General features: G+C 49.1%; 1 protein-coding gene across 1 annotated transcript in view; it reads right to left on the bottom strand.

Annotated features, from left to right (window-relative positions):
* The window catches only part of Trap1 (TNF receptor associated protein 1), a 28,305-nt gene extending 10,648 nt beyond the window's left edge, over positions 1–17,657 (bottom strand). The window contains exons 1-11 of the mRNA XM_051167581.1: positions 17,570–17,657; positions 11,842–12,006; positions 11,239–11,321; positions 9,189–9,329; positions 7,392–7,463; positions 5,459–5,619; positions 3,774–3,883; positions 3,249–3,322; positions 2,539–2,694; positions 1,451–1,571; positions 751–820 (exon numbers count right to left, since the gene is read on the bottom strand). Coding sequence (XP_051023538.1) covers positions 751–820; positions 1,451–1,571; positions 2,539–2,694; positions 3,249–3,322; positions 3,774–3,883; positions 5,459–5,619; positions 7,392–7,463; positions 9,189–9,329; positions 11,239–11,321; positions 11,842–12,006; positions 17,570–17,657 — 1,241 coding nt within the window. The remainder of the gene's footprint in view (positions 1–750; positions 821–1,450; positions 1,572–2,538; positions 2,695–3,248; positions 3,323–3,773; positions 3,884–5,458; positions 5,620–7,391; positions 7,464–9,188; positions 9,330–11,238; positions 11,322–11,841; positions 12,007–17,569) is intronic.
* Between the last annotated feature and the right edge of the window lie 3,171 nt (positions 17,658–20,828).

Below are 20,828 nucleotides of genomic sequence, written 5' to 3'. Positions count from 1 at the left end.
CACAGGCACAAGCATAAGCACAACCGCTTTGCCAGACTCAGGGCACCGACACACAGCTAGCTCAACTCCAGGAGTGTGAGAGAGATGTCTCCACACGAACCAGGCCTGATCCCCTAGTTTCAGAAGAGCATCCCCAACCATGTTGGTTCTAAGGTCACCCCTACCTAGAATCTCTCCGACTGTGGCAGCAGTGTACTTCCCACCCTGAGGGACTCCCAAACGTTCAGAGCCGGTGCGCGCAGCAGTGTTGGGTGGCAGGGTTAGAGTGGGCTGAGAAAATGGACCAAGTTCTTTCTTCACTCGTTGTAATTTGTATTTAATGGGAAAAGTGATTATATTCCACCTAAGAGCCTGGATAGGGACGATGTACCTACTATGCAGTTGTTCCCAAAACATTACTTGGAGCGCCTTTGAGCAAAGGGGACAAGCTGAGGCACCCATCTGACCAGGGCCCAGCCTGGCGCCTCATAACTCCACCACTAATAGGTTCAACCTCAGCAGTTGCCCAGCCAGTGCCAAATTTTTCCTGATCCCAGTAAACCTCAGAGGTCAGGACACCTGGAAGGTCATGGTGGGATCCTGCCCTCAGGCCTCTCTTCTCTCTCTCTCTCTGCTCTTGGCTTTTGAAAACTACACCTGGGGCAAAACCAAGTAAAGGTCAGCTCTCCCCTGGGCGCCAGCCCTCCCCTGGGCGCCAGCCCTCCCCTGGGCGCCAGCCCTCCCCTGGGCACCAGCCACAGGCAGGCTTACCGGATGAGTGCGCTCTCCTGCAGGAGTTCTCGGCTGAGGTTGAGGGGGATGTCCTCACTATCCACCACGCCTGAGAACACAGGGAACACCACAACCAGGCTTCAGTCTGAACCAGCTCTTCCTCACTGCTTGGCCTCATCTAAGCCATGGATGGTAAAGGAGGAGCAGGAAGGGCGGGGGAGCACTCCTTCTCAGTCCTGCTCAGGGGTGGTGGGCAGTACAGCAGGCACAGGGCTGGACTGTGCTGGGGGAGGAGCCTCTTGGGGGCACACAGCAAATACCAACCCCTCCCCCCACACACTCAACTTCAAAGTGCTAATTAAGCAAGGCTGTTATCTCAGAACTTTGGGAGACTGAGGCCTGGGCTACATATAAGACCCTGTCTCAAAAGAAAAAAATTCCTAACTGTACAGTGTTAGTCTTTGTGCTATGAAAGTGATGCTGAACTCTTTAATCTCAGGTCCAGCACAACTCATCCATAAACCTGATATTCAGGACAAATTTCTAAACATGAAAGAACTCAACGCCTCTCTGCCTCCCAGTGTGCCAGGAATCCAACTAAGCCATTTCCCAGAGGTGCTGAGCCCCTCTCCTGGCTGCTCCATGCTAAGTCCCACTGGGTGAGGATAGCTAAAGAGCAAATGCAGCAGGCAGCACAGGACACTCAGCAGCACTGGGTCATTGGTGTGAGCAGCAGTACCTCGAACAAAGCGCAACCACTTGGGCAGGATGTCCGTAGCCTTGGTCTGGATGAGCACCTTGCGGCTATACAGTGCCACGCTGGAGCCCAGCTCCCTGCTCACATCAAACATGGATGGTTTCTGGGAGAAGAAAGCCAAGAACATAATCAGGTGGTAACATCAGAGCCCACCAGATAAAGGGGAGGTAGGGCTGAGGGCAGCATGGCAGAGAGCATGTCCCTAGGCCACATGGGTGATGAGGCCCAGGTGAGGAGAATGCACCCAGTTCCTCACAAGTGCTGGGGGAGGAAAGTGGGTGGGCGCAGCCTGGCCCAGCTGTACCCAACAAGTCTTATACGTCCCCAAAACAGAGTCACAACTTCCTAGGAGTCAGAATCAGCAAACTGCAGCCTCCAGGTCAAAGTCAGCAAGGGTTTCCCCACCGACATTGCTAGGTGGGGCCTGGCCATGGATTCTACATTTTAAAAAATGGTTGGGAAAAAAAAAAATCAACAGGAATATCTCCTGACACACAAAGACATGAAATTGGAATTTTGGCATTATAGGGTCCATGGTCCACTACCTCCTGGTCCACTGAGACACTGGAGCAGAGCTGGCAGCTCTCTCACTGGGATCACAAAGCCCTGCTGGCTGCCCTCTTAGAAAATACCCACTGCATCGATACTGCCTGCAGTGGCAGTGTGGGTGCATCTAGGAAGTCCTAGCAAGCTGAGACTCAGCATTTCTGATAATCTATGGATATCAAGGGTCTTGTCTAAAAACCTCACTCAGGGTTAGGGGGGGCCAGGGTCAACCTAGCCCTTTTCCAGAGGACAGTATGAACTGAGTGCTGCCAGGCTGCACTGAGGAAAGGCAGGGGAGGAGAGCTTGGCTAGGCTCTGTACCGTGGACTTGGCAGAGCTGTTGCTGCTGCAAACCAGAAAGGCAGAGGAGTGTGGGGGTAGCAGTCACCTGCAGAAGCCTCAACCTTACACCACAATGGCAAACACACATATGCAGTTTTTCAGAGGGAAAGCCTTGGGTCTGGGCACTGTGAGGTAGCCCTGGACCTGGGGCTTGCCCAGAGTTATGCTATGGACCGCCTCACCATCTCTGGCACATAGAAGATGCTGCGAATGTTGAGTGGTGCGTCTGTCTTGTAGTGCAGAGTGAAGCGGGGCTTGTCGTAAGCCTGAGCAATGTAACGGTAGAATTCCTCATGCTGCGACTCACTGATGTCCTTTGGGTCCATCATCCAGACGGCCTGGAAATTGGTATCAGATGGGGGTGTCATGTTTCTCAGTGTCTGTACAGGCCTGGGGTGGGACTCATGGACAGGCCAGCAGGGACTAGGAAGCTCCACGCTGACGGCCACAGACTGGTGCGGCTGACGGCAACACAGGTGAGAGCAAGAGCCCTTGTCTGTCACAGCAGGTTGGGGAGGACTAAGCAGGGACACTGTCCTGCATGTGAGCTACCCAGGAAATGGAATGCTGCTCAGTCACACCCACTGCCCAAATTAGGCAAATCCTGAGATGAGGGCTGCCCCTGGGGATATGGCTACTTTTCAGGATGCTAAAGTGCTCTAGACCAGCTGTGGAGATATAACTGGCCATATTGTAATTACCGCTCACTCAACTGGGGGAAGCACTTTGTGAAACGCAACTTACAACTTCAAGGAAAACTGCCTGCACCCATAGCTCTCCTCTCTCCTGTGATTCAATTATAAGCAATGTCCTCCCACAGTCATCTCTGCCTCTACATCCTTGAGAAGGTTTCTACAGCTGTCTGAGCCTCACAGGCAGCCCAGGGCCTCACCTGCAAGGTGTTAATCCGCCTTCCATTAAGGTACAAGGGGAAGCTGACAAAGTTACTGTACTTTGTTACCACATCTGGAGGAGAAAGAAACACAGTGACCACTTACAGCCCCCCAGGGAGGGCTTGCCTGTGCTGTGCAAGGCAGGGAACGGGAAGCCTCAACAGGACAGACCCCTCAGGCTACCATCCATCATGGAACAGGACACCAGCTAGTAGCAGAGGATCTGCTTGGTGTGCTCAAGAGCTTTCGGTGAGAGACAGAGAGAGCCAAACAGTGGCTAGAAGCTTTCCCCAGCTCTCAGAAGGCCTAGGCCTAGAAGGCTCTGCCCAGCAGGTGGCAGAGTCCCAAGATTCTCAGGGAATGAGAGCCTTCCACACCCAGCAGAGGGCTATGGAGCCCGGCCATCAGGACTCCTGATGCAGGGCTGTGGCAGTTGAGTGGGAGGCCGAGCCTCTCCCGACCCTTCTGTGCTGTGCCCACGCCCTCACCCAGGCTCACCTGAAGGCAGGCCTGGCTGAGCTCACCTTGCACCCGGGACTCGTTGGCGAAATCTTTGCAGTCTGACTTGAGGTGGATGATTATTTTGGTGCCAGGTCTAACTCCTGAAGCTTCAGCGACTTCAAACACTCCAGAACTAAAACACGAAGGAGAGTGAAGCCAGTTCCACAGCTTGCTGCAGGCTGAGCCCCGTGTGGCAGATTCACTACTTCCTTGGGACTTTCACAAGTGGAGCCCACACTTGAGTGTGGAAAAGGAGCAAAGGCGGCTTCATTCCTCCCTGCTTTCCTTTTTTAAATAAAATCTTGTTGAGTTGCCTAAGCTAGACTCAAACTCATGATCCTCCTGCCTCAGAATCCTGCCTCCTGGGATTAGAGGCCCGGGCCACCACATCTAGCTCTCCAGCTCCTGACTCTGACAGAATCCTTTATGCCACTGAACAGACATCAAGGTTAAGGACTGCTACAAAGTGGCACAGGTGTGAGTGCTGGGACGCCTAAGTCATCTTACCACTCTCTAAGAGAACTTCCCAGGCATGTGACTGGAAAGCAGGCCTAGCCTAGCTCCACAACAGCACAGGACGCTGTGGGGACCCCAAGGTGAGCAGAAACAATGTCAGAAATGCATGCAGAGGGCATGCCCTGTGCTCTGTTCCCTAACCTCCCCTGCTGGCACTGTGCAGTGTCCACTAGGAACAGCTCTCAGGGAATTTGCTGAAACACAGACTAAAGAAGGGCACGAGAGTTAGCTTCCAGGCCCATGAGTGTGAAGATAGAATTGAAAACATCTAATTCGGGGGAGGGAGCTACAGAGATGGCTTAGCAGTTAAGAGCACTGACTGTTCTTCCAGAGGACCCGGTTCAATTCCCAGCACCCACGTGGCGGCTCACAACTATCTGTAACGCCAGCTCCAGGCGATCTGACACCCTCACAAGGACAAACATGCAGGAAAAACACCAACAGACATAAAATTAAAATAAATAAATAAATCACCTTAACAAATAAACAAACAAAAAAAGGTCAGCCAGGTGTGGTGGCGCACACTTGTAATCCCGACACTCTGGGAAGGAGAGGCAGGTGATCTCTGTGAGTTCAAGGCCAGCCTGGTCTACAAAGAAAATCCAGGACAGCTAAGGCTACACAGAGAAACTGTATTGAAAGAAAGAAACAAAATAAAATAAAATAAAAACAAGAAAAAAAGAAAGTGAAGCATCTAATTCAAGGCAATCCATTTTAGAGACCTCTGCAGGGCACGTACTCTACTTCTCAATAAAACCTTGCTAGCTTGCCCTTATACAAACAAACAACCCATGTAACCCAGAAAGACAAATGCCTTATGTTTCCTCTCATTTGTGGATATCAGCTGCAGGCAAGGGCGTCAGAGGAAGGCCCATTCTCTCACTGCACTACCAAGAGCCTAATGCAAACGGCACGTACAACTGAACCTAAGAAACTCCTCATTCTTGCTGGATGCACGTCTGTGATCCTAACACTCAGGAGCTAAGGCAAGGGGATTGTTGTGGGTTTAAGGCCAACCTTAGCTACACAGGATAACCTGTGGTAAATATAAAAACCCTGTCTCAACACTCCTAAGTCAATCAACTCTGCAAACTCATGGGTAATTTCTAGTTTGCATGCCAGATGACAGTAGACTCTGAGTGCCCCGAGGGAAAGGGACATTGCCTATGTGAGGTGGCCCCTTCTTTCTTACCCATCTGAAAGCCACTGGTAACCTGGGCTCCCTGGGGCTGCTGAGCGAGAATAGACCTCAACTTTGTCAGCCACCATGAAGGCTGAATAGAAGCCCACTCCAAACTGGCCAATGATCTTGCTGCTGGTCTCTGCCTGGTTCTGCAGCGCTTCCAGAAAGGCCTGTGGAGGCAAAGACTGTTCAGAGGGTGGCCGACTGAGCTGGGCATGGTCCTCTAGCACAGGCAAGAGGGTAGATAGCACCACCCTATCTTCTCATAAGGATGAAGTCAACAGAAGCTGGAACAAGATGCGTAGAGCCATCCGCTGGGCCCAGCAGTGACAGGACTGTCCTCTATTTACACTGCTCATCGCTAACAACTTCAGTCACACCAGACAGCGAAGCGGCAACCTGACCTTGTGGGTCAGCAGGCCTAGTGGGGCCGCTCCAATTGTCTTGTGTGTCATGTCTCCTGGGCGCTAAGCCTTGTGGGAAGCAGTACAAACCTGGTACCACTGTCCCTCGGTGCCCTGGTGCCTAGTTCCAGGACCAGGTTACAAGACCCACGGATGCTAAGCAGCTTGTAGAAGAGCAGTGTACCTGTATAATCTGCACTCTCTACCCGCGCCTAAACCCATCTCTACTTACAGTGCCAGAGCACAGACAGAGTGTGCCGTTTAAAGAGTGAGTGTGTCTTAATCCCAGCACTTGGGAGGCAGAGGCAGGCGGATCGCTGTGAGTTCAGGGTCAGCCTGGTCTACAAAGCAAGTCCAAGATAGTCAAGGCTACACAGAGAAACCCTATCTCAACACCCCCGCAAAACAAACAAACAAACAAACAACCCCAAAAGAGTAAGTGTGTCTAGGACAGATACCACTTTTTAAAAATACTTTCACTTTGGGGTACTGAAGACATAGAGGATGAACACGTGCTTCTGTAAAACACTCCGGTGCTTGCTTGGCCACTCTCACATTGTCACTGTCCACTGCTCTGGCCTAAGCTGGCTATCCAGAACATCCTACTAAGATCTGTTTTCAACAGACCAGCAACACGGCAACTTCTGCACACCTGGCTAGTGTGATCAGTGAGCTGACTTTACATCTCATTTGTTAAAAACAGCACGCACAGCTTGTGCTACTCCATGAGACAGTGCAGACAACCGCACACAAAAAACTAGTAAGGACACACAGAAGCTTCTTACAGTACAAGTTCCTGTGAGACACTCTGGCCTGTCAGTGGCACCATTGACCCAAACAGAAATGAACAGAAAAGCACGCAGGAACCAGGAGGCAGCACAGACCTCTGGCCTCTGCCTTTGGCCAGAATGGACACTGCTGAGGATCCCAGAACAAACACCGTGTCTTCCCAGCATGGACACTGCTGAGGATCCCAGAACAAACACCGTGTCTTCCCAGCATGGTTTCTGTCCCACTGCAATAAAGTGAGCCCGACTGGCTGACTGTCCTCAGAACCAGTGCACAGCGTGACCCAAGAGCATTCTTTTTTTTTTTTTAAAGTTTTTGTTATTGTTATTTTTTCAAGACAGGGTTTTTCTGTGTAGCCCTGGCTGTCCTGGACTCACTCTGTAGACAGGCTGGCCTCCAACTCACAGAGATCCGCCTGCCTCTGCCTCCCAAGTGCTGGGATTACAGGCGTGTGCCACTATGTGCAGGCCAAGATCATTCTTAAAAGCAATGCTGCTTGGGAGAAGTGGCCACCTCTGCTGATTGTCTGGGTCAGGCCTTGTAGCTCAGGGGTGGCTGAGGGCTAGCTTGAAGACTAGTGTCTGCAAGTGGTACGGCTCCTCCTGGACTTGGACTGGCAGGCTCCCAAGTCTCCCTTCACCATGCTACAGCTCTGAGTAAAGTGTGGCTTCAACCTCTGCTAGCAAAGGCCTCTCTCTGCCACGGCGCCCATCCCAGAGGGGAGGAATGATGCTCCGGGCTGTACCTACCTTTGACCCTGATCTGGCGATTGTGCCCAGGTTGGACACCAGCTCCTCCTGTGTCATCCCAATGCCAGTGTCCTGAAGAGAGAGACAGTGTCACACACAAACCCTGTGTAGCTAGACCAAAGCACACAGACAGCACCAGGAATACAGCTGTCCTCCTGGCTACGCAGGTTCAGGAAGCACACCACAAACTCATCAGAAGTCCAGCCCTGTCAGTCTACAGCATCAGACGACACCTTTAGAGTTGGTTGGAGGACTCATCAATGAAAACCCTCAGGGCCAGGGTGCAGTTCAGCTTATTTGTGGAGGGCCCTGGGTTCCAACCTCAGCACCAAAGATAAACAAAACCAATCCTGGGAAAAAGGCACTAATTCAGCAAGTCAAGAGGTAAACATCCAGTTCTTGTCACCTACACATCCCGGCCACTCCTCTGCCTGGCTCTGATCCACCCTCTGCTAGCTCTCCTGACTCAGAACATTTGAGGCAGTAATTACTACTGTAGGGTCCTGTGCAAAGGGAGGGCCTTCTGGGGCAGCTGGAAAATCCTGAGGCAGGAAGGATGTCTTGCAGGTCCCTGGCCTGTGCATTCCTGGAGCAGCTGCAGCTCCTATGTGGGGCCACAGGTCCTCTCTCCTGCAGTAGGTCTGTGCTGTGTGCTGCGCCACTGCTCCTCGGCTAGATCCTATTCCCTCACAGTACAGGGTTAGGAAGTGGGCCTTCGGAGGTGACAGTAGGCCATTAAAAGAAAGGAAAAGGCCTGTGAGTCAGGTGTGGTGACTGACATCTGTAATCTCAGTATTTGGGAGGGTGACGCAGAAGGCTGATGAAAGTTTTAGGCCAGTTTGGGCTACATAATGAGTTCTAGGCCAGCCTGGGCTACAGAGGTTATAGAATGCTTGCCTGACATGCTCAAGGTCTGAGTTCCATCTGTGGGAACCCATAAACATGAGTCCATGGAAACAGGGTAAATTACAGCCCTGACCTCACAGATGTTAACAGAAGAGCTAAGGTAAAAAAACGTCCAGAAAAAAAATATTTTCGGAATGTTTTCTAGAAGAAAAAGGAATTGTCTTTTCCAGAAGCAAAACTTTCCCTGTCAAATCAATAAAAGCATAAGAAGAAAAGAAAAGAAATGACAAGAGCTGGAGAGGTGGCCCAGCAGCTGAAGGTGCTTCATGCTCTTACAGAGGCCCCAAGGCTGGCCCTCGGCACCCATATGGCTAACTCACAACTACCTGTAACTTCACCTCCCGGGCTTCCAATGGCTTTTCCCCGCCCCCCAGGCACCTGAATGCATGTCGGCACGCACGCACACACAAATAAAAAATAAATACATCTTTCAAAAGCAGAGACAGAAATGATAAACTTGACTTCTTTAAAACTTGAAATTTGACCCAAGAGTAGCTACGACTCAGCCACAGAGCCCCTGCTTAGCATGTAGCAGGCCTGGGTGAAATCTCAGGGCCACAGAGTGAAAGCAAAACCTCCACAACCTTCATTCTTCAAAGGGAGCACTCGACTAATAAAAAGGCAAATGTAGCCTTTTAGGTAATTTTGAATTTCCTTCTCTTCTGCCTTGAGTCCAGCTGTAACTAAAATGCAGGCCACCTTGTGTCTGCTCAGCCTGGTTGTTTCTTTTTTTTAATTTTGTTTGTTTGTCGAGACAGGGTTTCTCTGTGTTATCTTGGCTGTACTGGACTCACTCTATAGACCAGGCTGGCTTCGAACTCAGAGATCCACGTGCCTTTGAATGCTGGGCTCTGGCTGAAGAAGAGCTGGGTACTGCCAAGGCAGAAGTACCTGGATGGTGATAGTGCCTTTCTCAGCATCAGTCTGAAGGTGAATCTCCATTTCCGGTAGCACCTGGCCTTCAGACACCAGTCTGTGCCGCAGTTTTTCCAAGGCATCGCTGGCGTTGGAGATGAGCTCTCGTATAAACACCTAGGGAATAGGAGTGAGAGGTAGGGAGACAATTAGCACTGGGCGAGATGTGACAGCTGAGTTTGCAATGGCTGCAGCTGAGGACCTGCGCACAGTACCCAGCCTCCCGTGGTGGGTGGCACGTCCTCAGCACATGCTCTGTAGCAAACCTTTCCTTTCAGGATGTTCAGGGAAGTCTACAGTTACATGTGAACTCAGACTTTGAGAAACCTGTAATGGCTCCCCAGCACTCAGGAGGCAGAGGCAGGCAGATCGCTGTGAGTTCAAGGCCAGCCTGGTCTACAAGGCGAGTCAAGGACAGCTAGGGCTACACAGTGAAACCCTGTCTTGAAATACCACCACCATCACCAGCACCACCACCACCAACAACAACAATAACAACACCTGTGATGGAGCAGAACAGTGGCCACAGCACTCAGGAGACAGAGGTAGGTAGATCTCTAAGTTTGAAGCCAGCCTGGTCTACAGAGTGAGTTCCAGGACAGCCAGGGACACACAGAGAAACCCTGTCTATAAACAAATAAACAAACAAACACATAAATAAGAAAAAAAGATAGATCTGTGAGGAGCCCTTCCTTAACTGTCTTGCATAGAATGGTACATATTTCCCAAGTACCTCTCATCTACTCTATGAGCAAAGAGACATTGGTAAGCCAGGTTCAGTGGCAGAGACTTATAATCCCAGCTACTCAGGAGGTTGAGGAACCCTGAGATCAATACATAGATGCAAGGTAATTTAGTGAGACCTTGTTCAAAAAAAAAAAAAAGGAGGAGGAGGAGGAGAAAAGTGTGGCTGGGAATGCAGGCAGAATGATTGCCCAATACACACAAGGGCCTGGGTTCAATCCCTACCACCACAAAAACAAAAACAACTGTTTCATTTCATCTAATGGGGAGCAAACACTCGAGTCACTTTTACCCTACAATTGTCAGCTAGCATGACAAGTTAAATGTAAGACTGCCACCAAGGAACTGGTGTGCATACCGAACATATTAAGCACTCTGGTAGCTGAGATAGCTTCCTGAAATGGCTGAAGGAAAATAAGGAAGGCAAAGATGAAGGCACCTACATCGAACTGAAGTGCCAGCTGCTGCACTCAGAGAAGCACACTTTATAAAGATTAACAGGAGGAGCCTGAGCCTCCTCCCTATGAACTCATGGCCTAAAGTGCAAAAAGAAACAAAAGCCCTAGACTGTATTTTTTTTTTTTTTTTTTTTTTTTTTTAAGTTCAGCTGGGTGTAGTGGTGCACGCCTGCAATCCCAGCACTCAGGAGGCAGAGGCAGGCAGATCTCTGTGAGTTAGAGGCCAGCCTGGTTTACAAAGAGAGTTCAGAACAGCCACAGCTACACAGAGAGACCCTGTCTTGAAAAACAAAAACAAAACAAACAACAACGAAGCTCAAAGTCAGGCCAGCAAGATAGCTCAGTAGGTAAAAGTACTTTCTGCCAAGTCTGATGACCTGGGTTCAATCCCAGACTCCCATGATAGAAGGAGAGAATCCACTGACCATTACATGAGTGCCTTAGAGCATGCACACACAAAATAAATTTTTTTGGTTTTTTGAGACAGGGTTTCTCTGTGTAGCCTTGGCCATCCTGGACTCACTTTGTAGACCAGGCTGGCCTCGAACTCACAGTGATCCACCTGCCTCTGCCTCCCGAGTGCTGGGATTAAAGGCGTGCGCCACCACGCCCGGCTGGGAGATTTTTAAATTATCAGCAAAATTAATCCTCAGAGTTGATCTATGAACCCAAAACAGACACTGTAAACACTCCTCTCGTCAGTGGATCCAGAGTCCCACACCTTCTTATGGTGGCAGAGGATTTGGATTTGGGCTTTTGCCGGATGGGATGGAATCAGTTTGCCAGAGCCCACCAGCTAGGGGAGTGATGCACACACATCCTACCTCTTTTTCCGAGTACAGGGAACGGGCCACAATGTCCAAAAGTTTCTTTGTCTCTGCCTGGAACTCATGTTTGGAGACAGAACCTGATAACGAATCACAGACACCATCAATAAAACTGCACTTTCACTTCTGTGGAAGAACACGCTACTACACACCTTCCGAAAGAAGCTTCAGGTGCTGGCTTCTAACCACGGAGGAATGATGGAGAGAGGTGGACACTTAAACAGTCTCTCTCAAAATAAGAGACATGGAGCAACTCTGTGGCCACAGAGAGGGACATATGGGACAAGGAAGCAAAGCTCCAGCCTGGCTGTGACCACCAGCTTCTACAGTACGCTCCCCAAGAATGTGCCCTCATGAATCACTTCAAAAAGCAAAGTTAGAAGAAGCCGCTCCTGAACATCACAGTTCTGTCCTTGTCTCCACCAGAAGCCAGAACTGGAGCCCCTCGGCCGGGAAACAGCCTTGCTGTCCTGCATCAGCTGGACAGTGATGCTACCAGAGGTGTCATTCATCACCAGCTGGCAGCTTCTTGGGTGACCAGCAGAGCGGGCAAGCCACAGCAGGTGACACTTTGCAGAAGGCCGTAGTCTCCAGGCTTACCCTGCACAGCCTCAGTGCTGCTGATGATAGAGTGCAGAGCCTCCTCCTCCTTGCCTTCCGCTGCCTGTGTGCTGTACAACTGTGCTGCAGAGATCCTTGAAGCCAGACTGTGTGTGGGGTCCCTACATTGGACTGTGCTCCTCTGAAGGTGCAGAACTGGCTTTCCTGAAAAGACAATCAGAAAAAAATGGATGGGATTCTCCCCACCCCCAATCCCGAGACAGGGTTTCTCTGTGTAGCCTTGGATGTCCTGGACTTGCTTTGTAGACCAGGCTGGCCTCGAACTCACAGTGATCCACCTGCCTCTGCCTCTCCGAGTGCTAGGATTACAGGTGTGTGCCACCGTGTCTGGCAGGATAGGAATATTGTAAGGCAGATGTCCTAGCTTACTTAAATTGTGCTTGTCTAGCAGAGACCAAAGTGGTCATCTCTAAGTCCAGCCCATCTTGTGAGTATGAAGGCACAGCTTCTGTGGCAGGTAGTCTCGGTGGCCTTCCCTTACAAACCCAATGACATACAAGGTATTTTACCAAAAGGTACCTGATTGAGCTATGTTTAGCCAGAAGGGGGACTCAGGATTGCTTTGGTAACCTCCTGGCTAGCCTGGTGGGTCTTGAGTCCTCTGGCACAGAACTAGGTATGAGGTGATTCCACTTGGTCTTCACTGCCACACAACCCTTGCAGAGTCTGTGCTTCAGCTAGAGGGGTGAGCCTGGCCTGCGCCATTCCTTAGCCCCAAGGGCCAGCAGGCAGTGCACTGGCATTGCTTAGCAGGCCTTCAATGCTCACCTGTAATTTCTAAAAATGAGTAGTTTTTAAAAACAAGTATGTCAGGTGGGATGTGGTTGGTAATCTCTGTGAGTTCAAGGCCAGCCTGGTCTACAGAGAATGTCCAGGTTAGCCAGGATTCTGTTACACAGAGAAACTGTGTCACACACAAACACCAAAAACAACAAACAAACAAATCATCAGGACTGGCCGAGTAACAATTCACAAGAGTCAAGAAGGAAATCTGGTTCAACGTGACTCAACAGCTGGTGTTGGTTCAAACTTCTAGAGTCTGACACTGGGCAGTTTATTTTAGGCATATTTAGGGACAGTACAATTTGGATAAAAGTTTCTTGGTGTAACACAATCCCCTGTAAACAATGAGGCATAACAGCAAACTCTTCTCAGTGTACATGTCCCCTCTTTCATGAAGGTGAGTTCCAGAGATAGACTATCCATGTTAACTTAAGGGCCTGGGGAGAAACAGGTATGGTGTAGGTCATAGTGACAGCACAGAGGTCATCTGGGCTATTAGCCACCTACGATCCTGCTTGTGGGTGCTGGGTATGGCCTGGTCCTATATATAGCACAGATTACCAAGCTATGGACCACTTTCATTCCCAGCCTTCTGTGTGTGTGTGTTGGGGGTGGGGGAGGATGGGGGATGGGGGTTGAGCCAGGTTATGTATCTCTTGCTTTAAAAAGACAACCCTGCATGTTTAACATTCCTGATTCCCTACTGCTATCTGCGAATTCAAGGACCACCGTGCTCCCAACATCTGTGTATGAGTTATGTGCACAAGTGTAAGTGCCCAGAGGTCAAGCAAGGCATCGGATCCCTCTGGAGCTGGAACTACAGGTAGGTGTGCTAAGAACTGAACTCAGGGGCTTTGCAACAGCAGTAAGCATTCTCAACTGATGAGTCATCTCTAAATGTATGTTTGTGTGTGTGTGTCCTCTAGTGAGGGTAATGTGAATTAGCTACTACAAAAATGCACACAGCAAAGCACAGCATCCAGGGTACCTCACGCCTCCCTAGAAGAGGACTGCAGTGACCTATGGGGATGTGCGTGTGACCTTCACTCAGCAAGAGTGGGCTTTGCTGGATCCTTCCCACAAGTCTCCACAGAGAATCTGTAAGAGCTTCATTGCCATAGGCGAATACAAATATTGAAGAACACTAGCCAAGTTCCAGATGACACTGAAGGAAACTGTGCACCTCTTTCTCTCCCACATTAATTAGCAGATATAAAATAGTCCCTGCTATAAGCAGATCTGGTGAATGTGATATGACCTCACAAGTAACTGGTTTTCCAGTATGGTTTCTTTTTCTTTTCTTTCTTTCTTTCCTTTTTTTTTTTTTTTTTTTAATCTTTGAGACAGAGTTTCTCTGTGTAGACTTGGCGGTCCTGGACTCACATTGTAGACCAGACTGGCCTTGAACTCACAGAGATCCGTCTGCCTCTGCCTTGGTTTTTCAGTATGATTTTTAAACATGTTTTCGAAGATGACCAGAATGTGTAAAAGCCTTAGCAGAAAATGTCAGTTTTACTGCAGGTTACAAAGGTGACCTCCAAAAGGACTGCACATCTTGGCAAATCTATTCACCAGCCCCAGTTATCAAGTCTGAAACTGCCCTGGGTATAAACTAAGGTCAAGCACACTAATACACTGTGAATGAGTCTGGATCCTCAAAGCTGAAGGTGGGAAAGGGGGAAAGGTTAAGACTGTCAGCGATTCCCTGGAAGTGAAGCACCATAGACCATGAGATGTAGACCAGTCATAAGCCAACACAGAAGTGTGTGCACCTGTGAGTGTACCCCACCTCCACACGGATTTCCTGTCGCTGTCCACTGACTGATAACACCCTGAACAAGCACCATTATATAGGGGTCTTCCTCCTCCTCCTCCTTCTTCGTTTTTCGAGACAGGGTTTCTCTGTGTAGCCTTGGCTGTCCTGGACTCACTTTGTAGACCAGGCTGGCCTCCAACTCACAGAGATCCACCTGCCTCTGCCTCCTGAGTGCTGGGATCATGCCACCATGCCCAGCCTAAGGGGTCTTCTTAAAAGGTCTAGCAGTCATTCTTGACAGCCCCTTTCTCAGGAACACAGTGGTCCTGGGCAAGCTGGAATTACTCTACCATCTCCCAGTGAATGGAACAAGTGCTTTGTGGAGGGCGCACAGGTGATACCAGACAGTGATGAAGAACTCAGCAACAGCAACAAGGCTGGCTCAGGGCAGCACTATGTCCAACCTGAAGGTAATTTTAATGGTAGAACCTGGGAGGATCTGAGCAAAGAGATTACCAGTAACTGACTACTGCCTTCAGTTTAACAGGCATTAATCCATACTTTAAAGTACAAGGGAGAGGGAAATTGCCATGGAACAATAGAAAACAAATACACTCAGGAAAGTCACAGTCGTATCTGTGGCAGATAGAAACTACTGACAGCCATCAGTGAACATGAACTGCACAATATTAGTGTAGCCTGAAAAGCCCTTTGCTGATTTCAAAGAGGAAGTCAGCCAGCAGCTTTACCGTGGAGAAAAGGGCAGGTCTCCTTTAATCAAGTGACTCCCATATCAGGAGAGACCAGCCAGCATCATAATGTGACACACCACTGTTCTGCTATCTTTTTGCCAAAATTGTATCTCTTTCTTTCTTTCTTTTTTTTTTTTTTTTGGTTTTTCGAGACAGGGTTTCTCTGTGTAGCCTTGGCCATCCTGGACTCACTTTGTAGACCAGGCTGGCCTCGAACTCACAGCGATCCGCCTGCCTCTGCCTCCCGAGTGCTGGGATTAAAGGCGTGCGCCACCACGCCCGGCCACCTCTTTCTAATCCTTACAAAATGTTAGACAATCCTCAGACTGACAGACCTTCCATAAGAGCACTGGCAGGAATCCCTCCCAAGCGTTGTGGTTCCAACAGACAGACAGACTGAATGAATGATTGAAGGCAGCTCAGAGATGCCAGAAGACAGAGGAGATACAATCAGGAATATAGGACCAAGAGTCCAAGGAACAGTCTGGACTACACGAGAAGCTGTCTCAAAACAGATCTGAGGGGCTGGCAAGTTGGCTTCACTTGTGTGGTAGTGTTTACCACACCAGCTTGATGACCTGAGTTAGATCCCTACAACCCTATCCGACCTGGACAGGTTTATTTAAGATGACAACCATGACCTTAGGTCCACCACCAAAGATAGAGTTAGGGGAAGCCCTAGAGAAACAGTCAATCAGTCAACCAATCAATCAATCAATCAACAGAAGGGGGTTCCCAGAAGGAGCCAGCACAACATGGAAGCAGGCTGAAAACAGAGCTTTAATGAAGTGGCTACCTCTACAATAGAAAAATGTATACTTTGTATATATTTTCTCCACCTAAGACTCAGGGAGAATTAGCGTCACCACTCAAGGTAGAAAAGTGCAGCAATGTTGCAAATAAATGTAAGGTTCTGAGAGACCCTGAGGCAGCCTCTGTGAACAGACTGAGCAGACCAGGCAAGGCTGAGAAGGTGTTTGCAGAACATGATGCAAAGATACACAAAGGAAATCACAGAAGATACTGATTCACTGTCAAACAAGTAAAAACAGTCTCTCACTAGAATGAATACATGTAGATAAAAACCACAAAAGCTCTACAGAGGGGCTTTTTTTTTTTTTTTTTTTTTTTTTTTTGGTATTCTTGATGGTACTGGGGACCAATCAAGCAAGCTTTTGGGGAAGCAAGCTTTTGGGGGATTTCTTCTTCTCTTTCTTTTTATTTTTTAAGACATAGTCAAATGTTGGAGAGGATACTATGAATAGTCAGTTTTGCTACTAGAGGATGCATACATAAAGTATTTTAAGCATCACACAGTGACACACATCTTTTTTTTCTTTTTTTTTTTTTTTAATGATTTATTTGTTATGTATACAGTGATCTGCCTGCATGTACTCCTGCCAGAAGAGAGTACCGGATCTCATTGTATCATTGTAGATGGTTGTTGACCACCATGTGGTTGCTGGGAATTGAACTCAGGACCTTTGGAAAAGCAGCCAGTGCTCTTAACCTCTGAGCTATCTCCCCAGGCCCCGTGGCACATATCTTTAATTCCACCACTCTGAGAGGCAGAGGCAGATGAATCTGTGTTTGTGGCCAACCTAGTCTATGTAGCAAGTTCCAGGCCCCAGAACAACAGTGAAACCCCATCTCTCTCCCAGCCCCCATGAAAAATTAAGACAAAATTTGGCAAATTAGCTAACATTAAAGAGGAAGAGGAGGAGAAGGGGGGGAGGAGGCGGCGGCTGGGCGTGGTGGCGCACGCCTTTAATCCCAGCACTCGGGAGGCAGAGGCAGGCAGATTGCTGCGAGTTCAAGGCCAGCCTGGTCTACAAAGCGGGTCTAGGACAGCCATGGAAAGCTACTGTACCCGTATATGCCTAACATGAAAAGTTGTGTAGGGAATGCTGGAAACATTAAAAAAGATTCTTTAGCACAATTCATATTTGATTTGGGCTCCTTTACGTAAATATATGTAATTTGTGTGTGTGTGACGCTAATACCTTCACTGTTACTTGAGTGAGAGGCGGGAAAGCATAGATTAAGGTCATTCTTTCTCCATCCCTTGTCCTTTCAGTTGCAGACCCTAGAGATTCAGGGACCAACCACTTAAGAGTTCACCGGCCTCTACACTCCGAGGTGACCACTGGTTTTGTTCGCCGTAGTTTCCCCAGGGCTTGAGCTCGGCGGGCACTGAGCTGCGTGCAGCGTACGAGTGAACCCAGGCGCAGGAGACTCCGCAATCAGGAACACCAGGCACAGACCAGACAACGCTGTAGGCGCCGGCGATTTGGCTCCCCAAGAACACCGCACTTCCCTGCCCCCGGCCCAACGCTGCAGCCCCGGAGCATGCCTCCCGCCAGTCAGAGAGCACAGGGCCTCAGACGCCGCCTCTGCGCTCCCGCGCCGCGCTCACCTCGCCGGACGCCCGCCAGCGCGGGAGCCCGCAGTATAGTCTGCAGCCCACGGCCCCACAGCAGCGCAGCTCGCAGCTCACGCGCCATGCCTCCGTCTCCCAAAAGCCACGAAGAGCGAACGAGAGTGGCGAGGGGGCCTTCCTGCTGAGAGGGGGGCGGTGCAGTGACGTCATGGCGCGCGCCGGGCTGCCCAAGTTGCTGCCTGTGCGGGAACACGAACGAAGCAAAGCCCTGCTCTAGGGCCGGAAGACCGGACTCTTTGATCTTGGATCTCGGTGTCAAGGGCGTGGAGTGGGGGGAGGGGGGAAGGGGGGGAACTGGGCGGTGGGGGGGGGGGCGGCTCTAGTGTCCTCGATCCGCAGTTGCTGGCTGTGCCTAGGCGAGAGCGTCCGGTTCTCGAAATGTTACTACCCAGGCTGGAGTGTGGACGGGCGGACTTACCCACCCGTGTATTTTTAAGCGCTTGGGCCACTGGAAGACTCTTAGAGCAATGCCAAAAGCTACAGTGACAGAGATTTTTGGTTTGACTATCATTCGCCAAAAAGTGAACTCAGTAACTTCCAGAACTGGACTTACCCGTTTATTGTGACTTTCTTCCTATTGGAAGTTTGGGGATCCAGGCCATAAACCTTAAGCTGGTTGCCTGTCAGCGCCCTAACCTCAAGAGTAAGGCCCTTTGTGACAGATTCTTGCTTGATTCTGAGACAGGCCAGATATAATTTGCTATGATCAATGTTTACAAAAAAACATCAAAGCGGTTGCCTATCTAGTTCCAACTGCAGGTATATACACCGACCACAAAACCAGATTTGTAAACGGTGCTGGAAAAAAACCAAACCAAACCAAACCAAACCCAGAAGGATCCTGGACAGACTTGAAACGTGGGCAGAGGGCACGTTTAGGAATGGTTCCATGTTGAATGTATCAAGGATAGCTCCCACATTCTTGTCTTTATAGACGGAAAATAGAAAAGAATGAGCAGATCTACAAGGCTGGACAGATGAGTCTGTATTTAAAGTGCTAGGTACCCTGGCACCCCCAAGAAAATCAAAGGGCAGAATGTGCCTGCAATCTCATTGCTAGGAAAGATAGGTAAGAGAATCCTTGGATCTTGCTGGCCAATCTACCTAAATCTGCTAGTTCCAGGGTCAATGAAAGATGCTGTTTCAAAATAAAAGGTGGAGAGCAGCTGAGGAAGACATCGTTCACTGAATGCCCGAAAACTTTAAAATTACCCCACATCTCCCAGCAACTGCTGCTGCTTCTTCCGGGCCCACATCCTCCATAGCCAGCCCCTCTCTTGCTCCCTACTTTTCCTCTGTTCTGCTCTAGATCCTTAGTTTCTAGCTTCTGCCTCTGCCCACAGGTCGTGCATCACCCACCCTAATCTGCCCAGGTCTAGGTCATGTCACCACACAGAATAGCTTCCCTGGAATCAAGGCTTCATTGCTTTAACTCTCCGTTCTGAAATCATCTCTTCAGTTAGAGGTTAGAGTGATCTGTAGAATACCAGATCTGGCTGGGAATATGCTCAGAAAGGTGAAGTGACATTGACAAAGGAAGGGGGTCGTAGGTTCTGTCCAGTATAAACTTCCTATATTCCAAGCAAACCAACCATAGGCCATCCTGTATGTAGTCCATCCATTCCGAGGAAACGAGTTTGGAACCCATGTATCTACCAAGGGCCAGGAACAATAGGAAATGTCTTCCTACAAAATCCCAAGGGCCTTCTGTACACTGTAGCCCAAACTACAGTGGTTGCCTTGTCTTGCCTGATTCCACGTCCCAGCTTTGGGACTTGTAATTCTTTCAATGTTCACTCCAGGTATGTGCATGGAAAGTTTTCTCTTAGTGGCTCATACCTGTGTCAATGTCTGAGGACAGATAATAGAGATGTCATTAAAGGATAACACAGGAAGGAGCCCTGGTGGCAGAAGGGGAAAACACCCAAAGAGATGGCAGACAATTATTCAGTTGTCTCCCACCTGCATCCCCCTTGCACTCACTCAGCAGACTTTCAAGGACCCGTGTGTTCACATTCTCATTGTAGCTTGGAACTTTCCGTATCATTCTCCTTCAGGGGTTCTTTTATCTGAATTTCATACATAAGCTTACACGTACTGAAACTGTCAGTTTGCAGGTTTCCTTGTGGCAAGAGCCATGGAATACAAGTTGAATGACCTTAAAGACCATCTCAGTTTCAAGCCTCTAGTAGAATTTGCATTGAGAGGACCAAGTTGAGTCCACTAGGGGCCCAATTCTGTGGATACTAGGCTTACCTGACTCTCTGAACTGCTGCTCGATGAAAAGTGAATTATCAATGATTTCTAAAGAATCCTCTATAGACCCATGTGCACTTGATGAAAATGATGTTTTAGACAATTTAGGTCAGCTGTAGTCCTTGGGTATCTGCTTTTAGTTTGAGTTCTGCACAATTTCATTAGTATTTTATCATTGACTGTTTTCTCCACTACACACCTAGTATGCGCAAAATAAATTAGACATACCAGTGCATGCACAACACATCAGGCTCCTGTGTATCTTCACAGTTCCAGATGGGCAGACTTTATCCTTATTCCTACAGTCCCCAGACTTGCTCAAGTGTATGGACAGAGATCTGCTTCCTGGTGCTGTCCTGTCATCTCCTGGCACCACACTGGCTACCAACACACAATCACCTTAGTGAGAAGTATGTCCCTTTTGTTTTTAAAACACAGGCTTATTTTGTCATGCTGCACTAGAATATGGATTCAAGAGACCTTTGCCCCTGCCCATTGAGACATTCCTCTACGTAGCCCTGGAATTCCCTATGTATACCAGGAAAGCTGCCTCTGGCTCTTCTGGGATTCAAGGCATGGGCTACCAAGCTCAGCTAGGCCCATTTAATAGCCAAAACATGTCTTATTCAGGAAGACAGCATGAACTCAGTCCTCAAATGGCAGTTTCTCTGAGCCTCAAATGCATGCAGGGTTATATTACCAGGCATCTTCAGTCAGTGACTCGTAGCCAAACTAATGCTGAGGGGACCATTAGCCAATCGGAATCATCTTTGAATCCAAGCAGTTTTACCAGCTTTTATTATAAACACCAGCACATTTCAAGTTCCCTCTTTTTGATCACAAATATAGGACTTTTTTTTTCTTCTCCTCTTAAGTATACAGCATGAGACACAGTGTCTGGGCACTCCAGCTCTTACAGAAATTTCCGTAGGACAAACTTAGGGATAATATCCATAGCCCACACCCTCAGCCACATCCT

Source organism: Acomys russatus, chromosome 25, assembly GCF_903995435.1.
Source record: "Acomys russatus chromosome 25, mAcoRus1.1, whole genome shotgun sequence".
Lineage (NCBI taxonomy): Eukaryota > Metazoa > Chordata > Mammalia > Rodentia > Muridae > Acomys > Acomys russatus.
The sequence above is the reverse complement of the archived record's forward strand: the minus strand, read 5'-3'. Positions and strand labels throughout refer to the sequence as shown.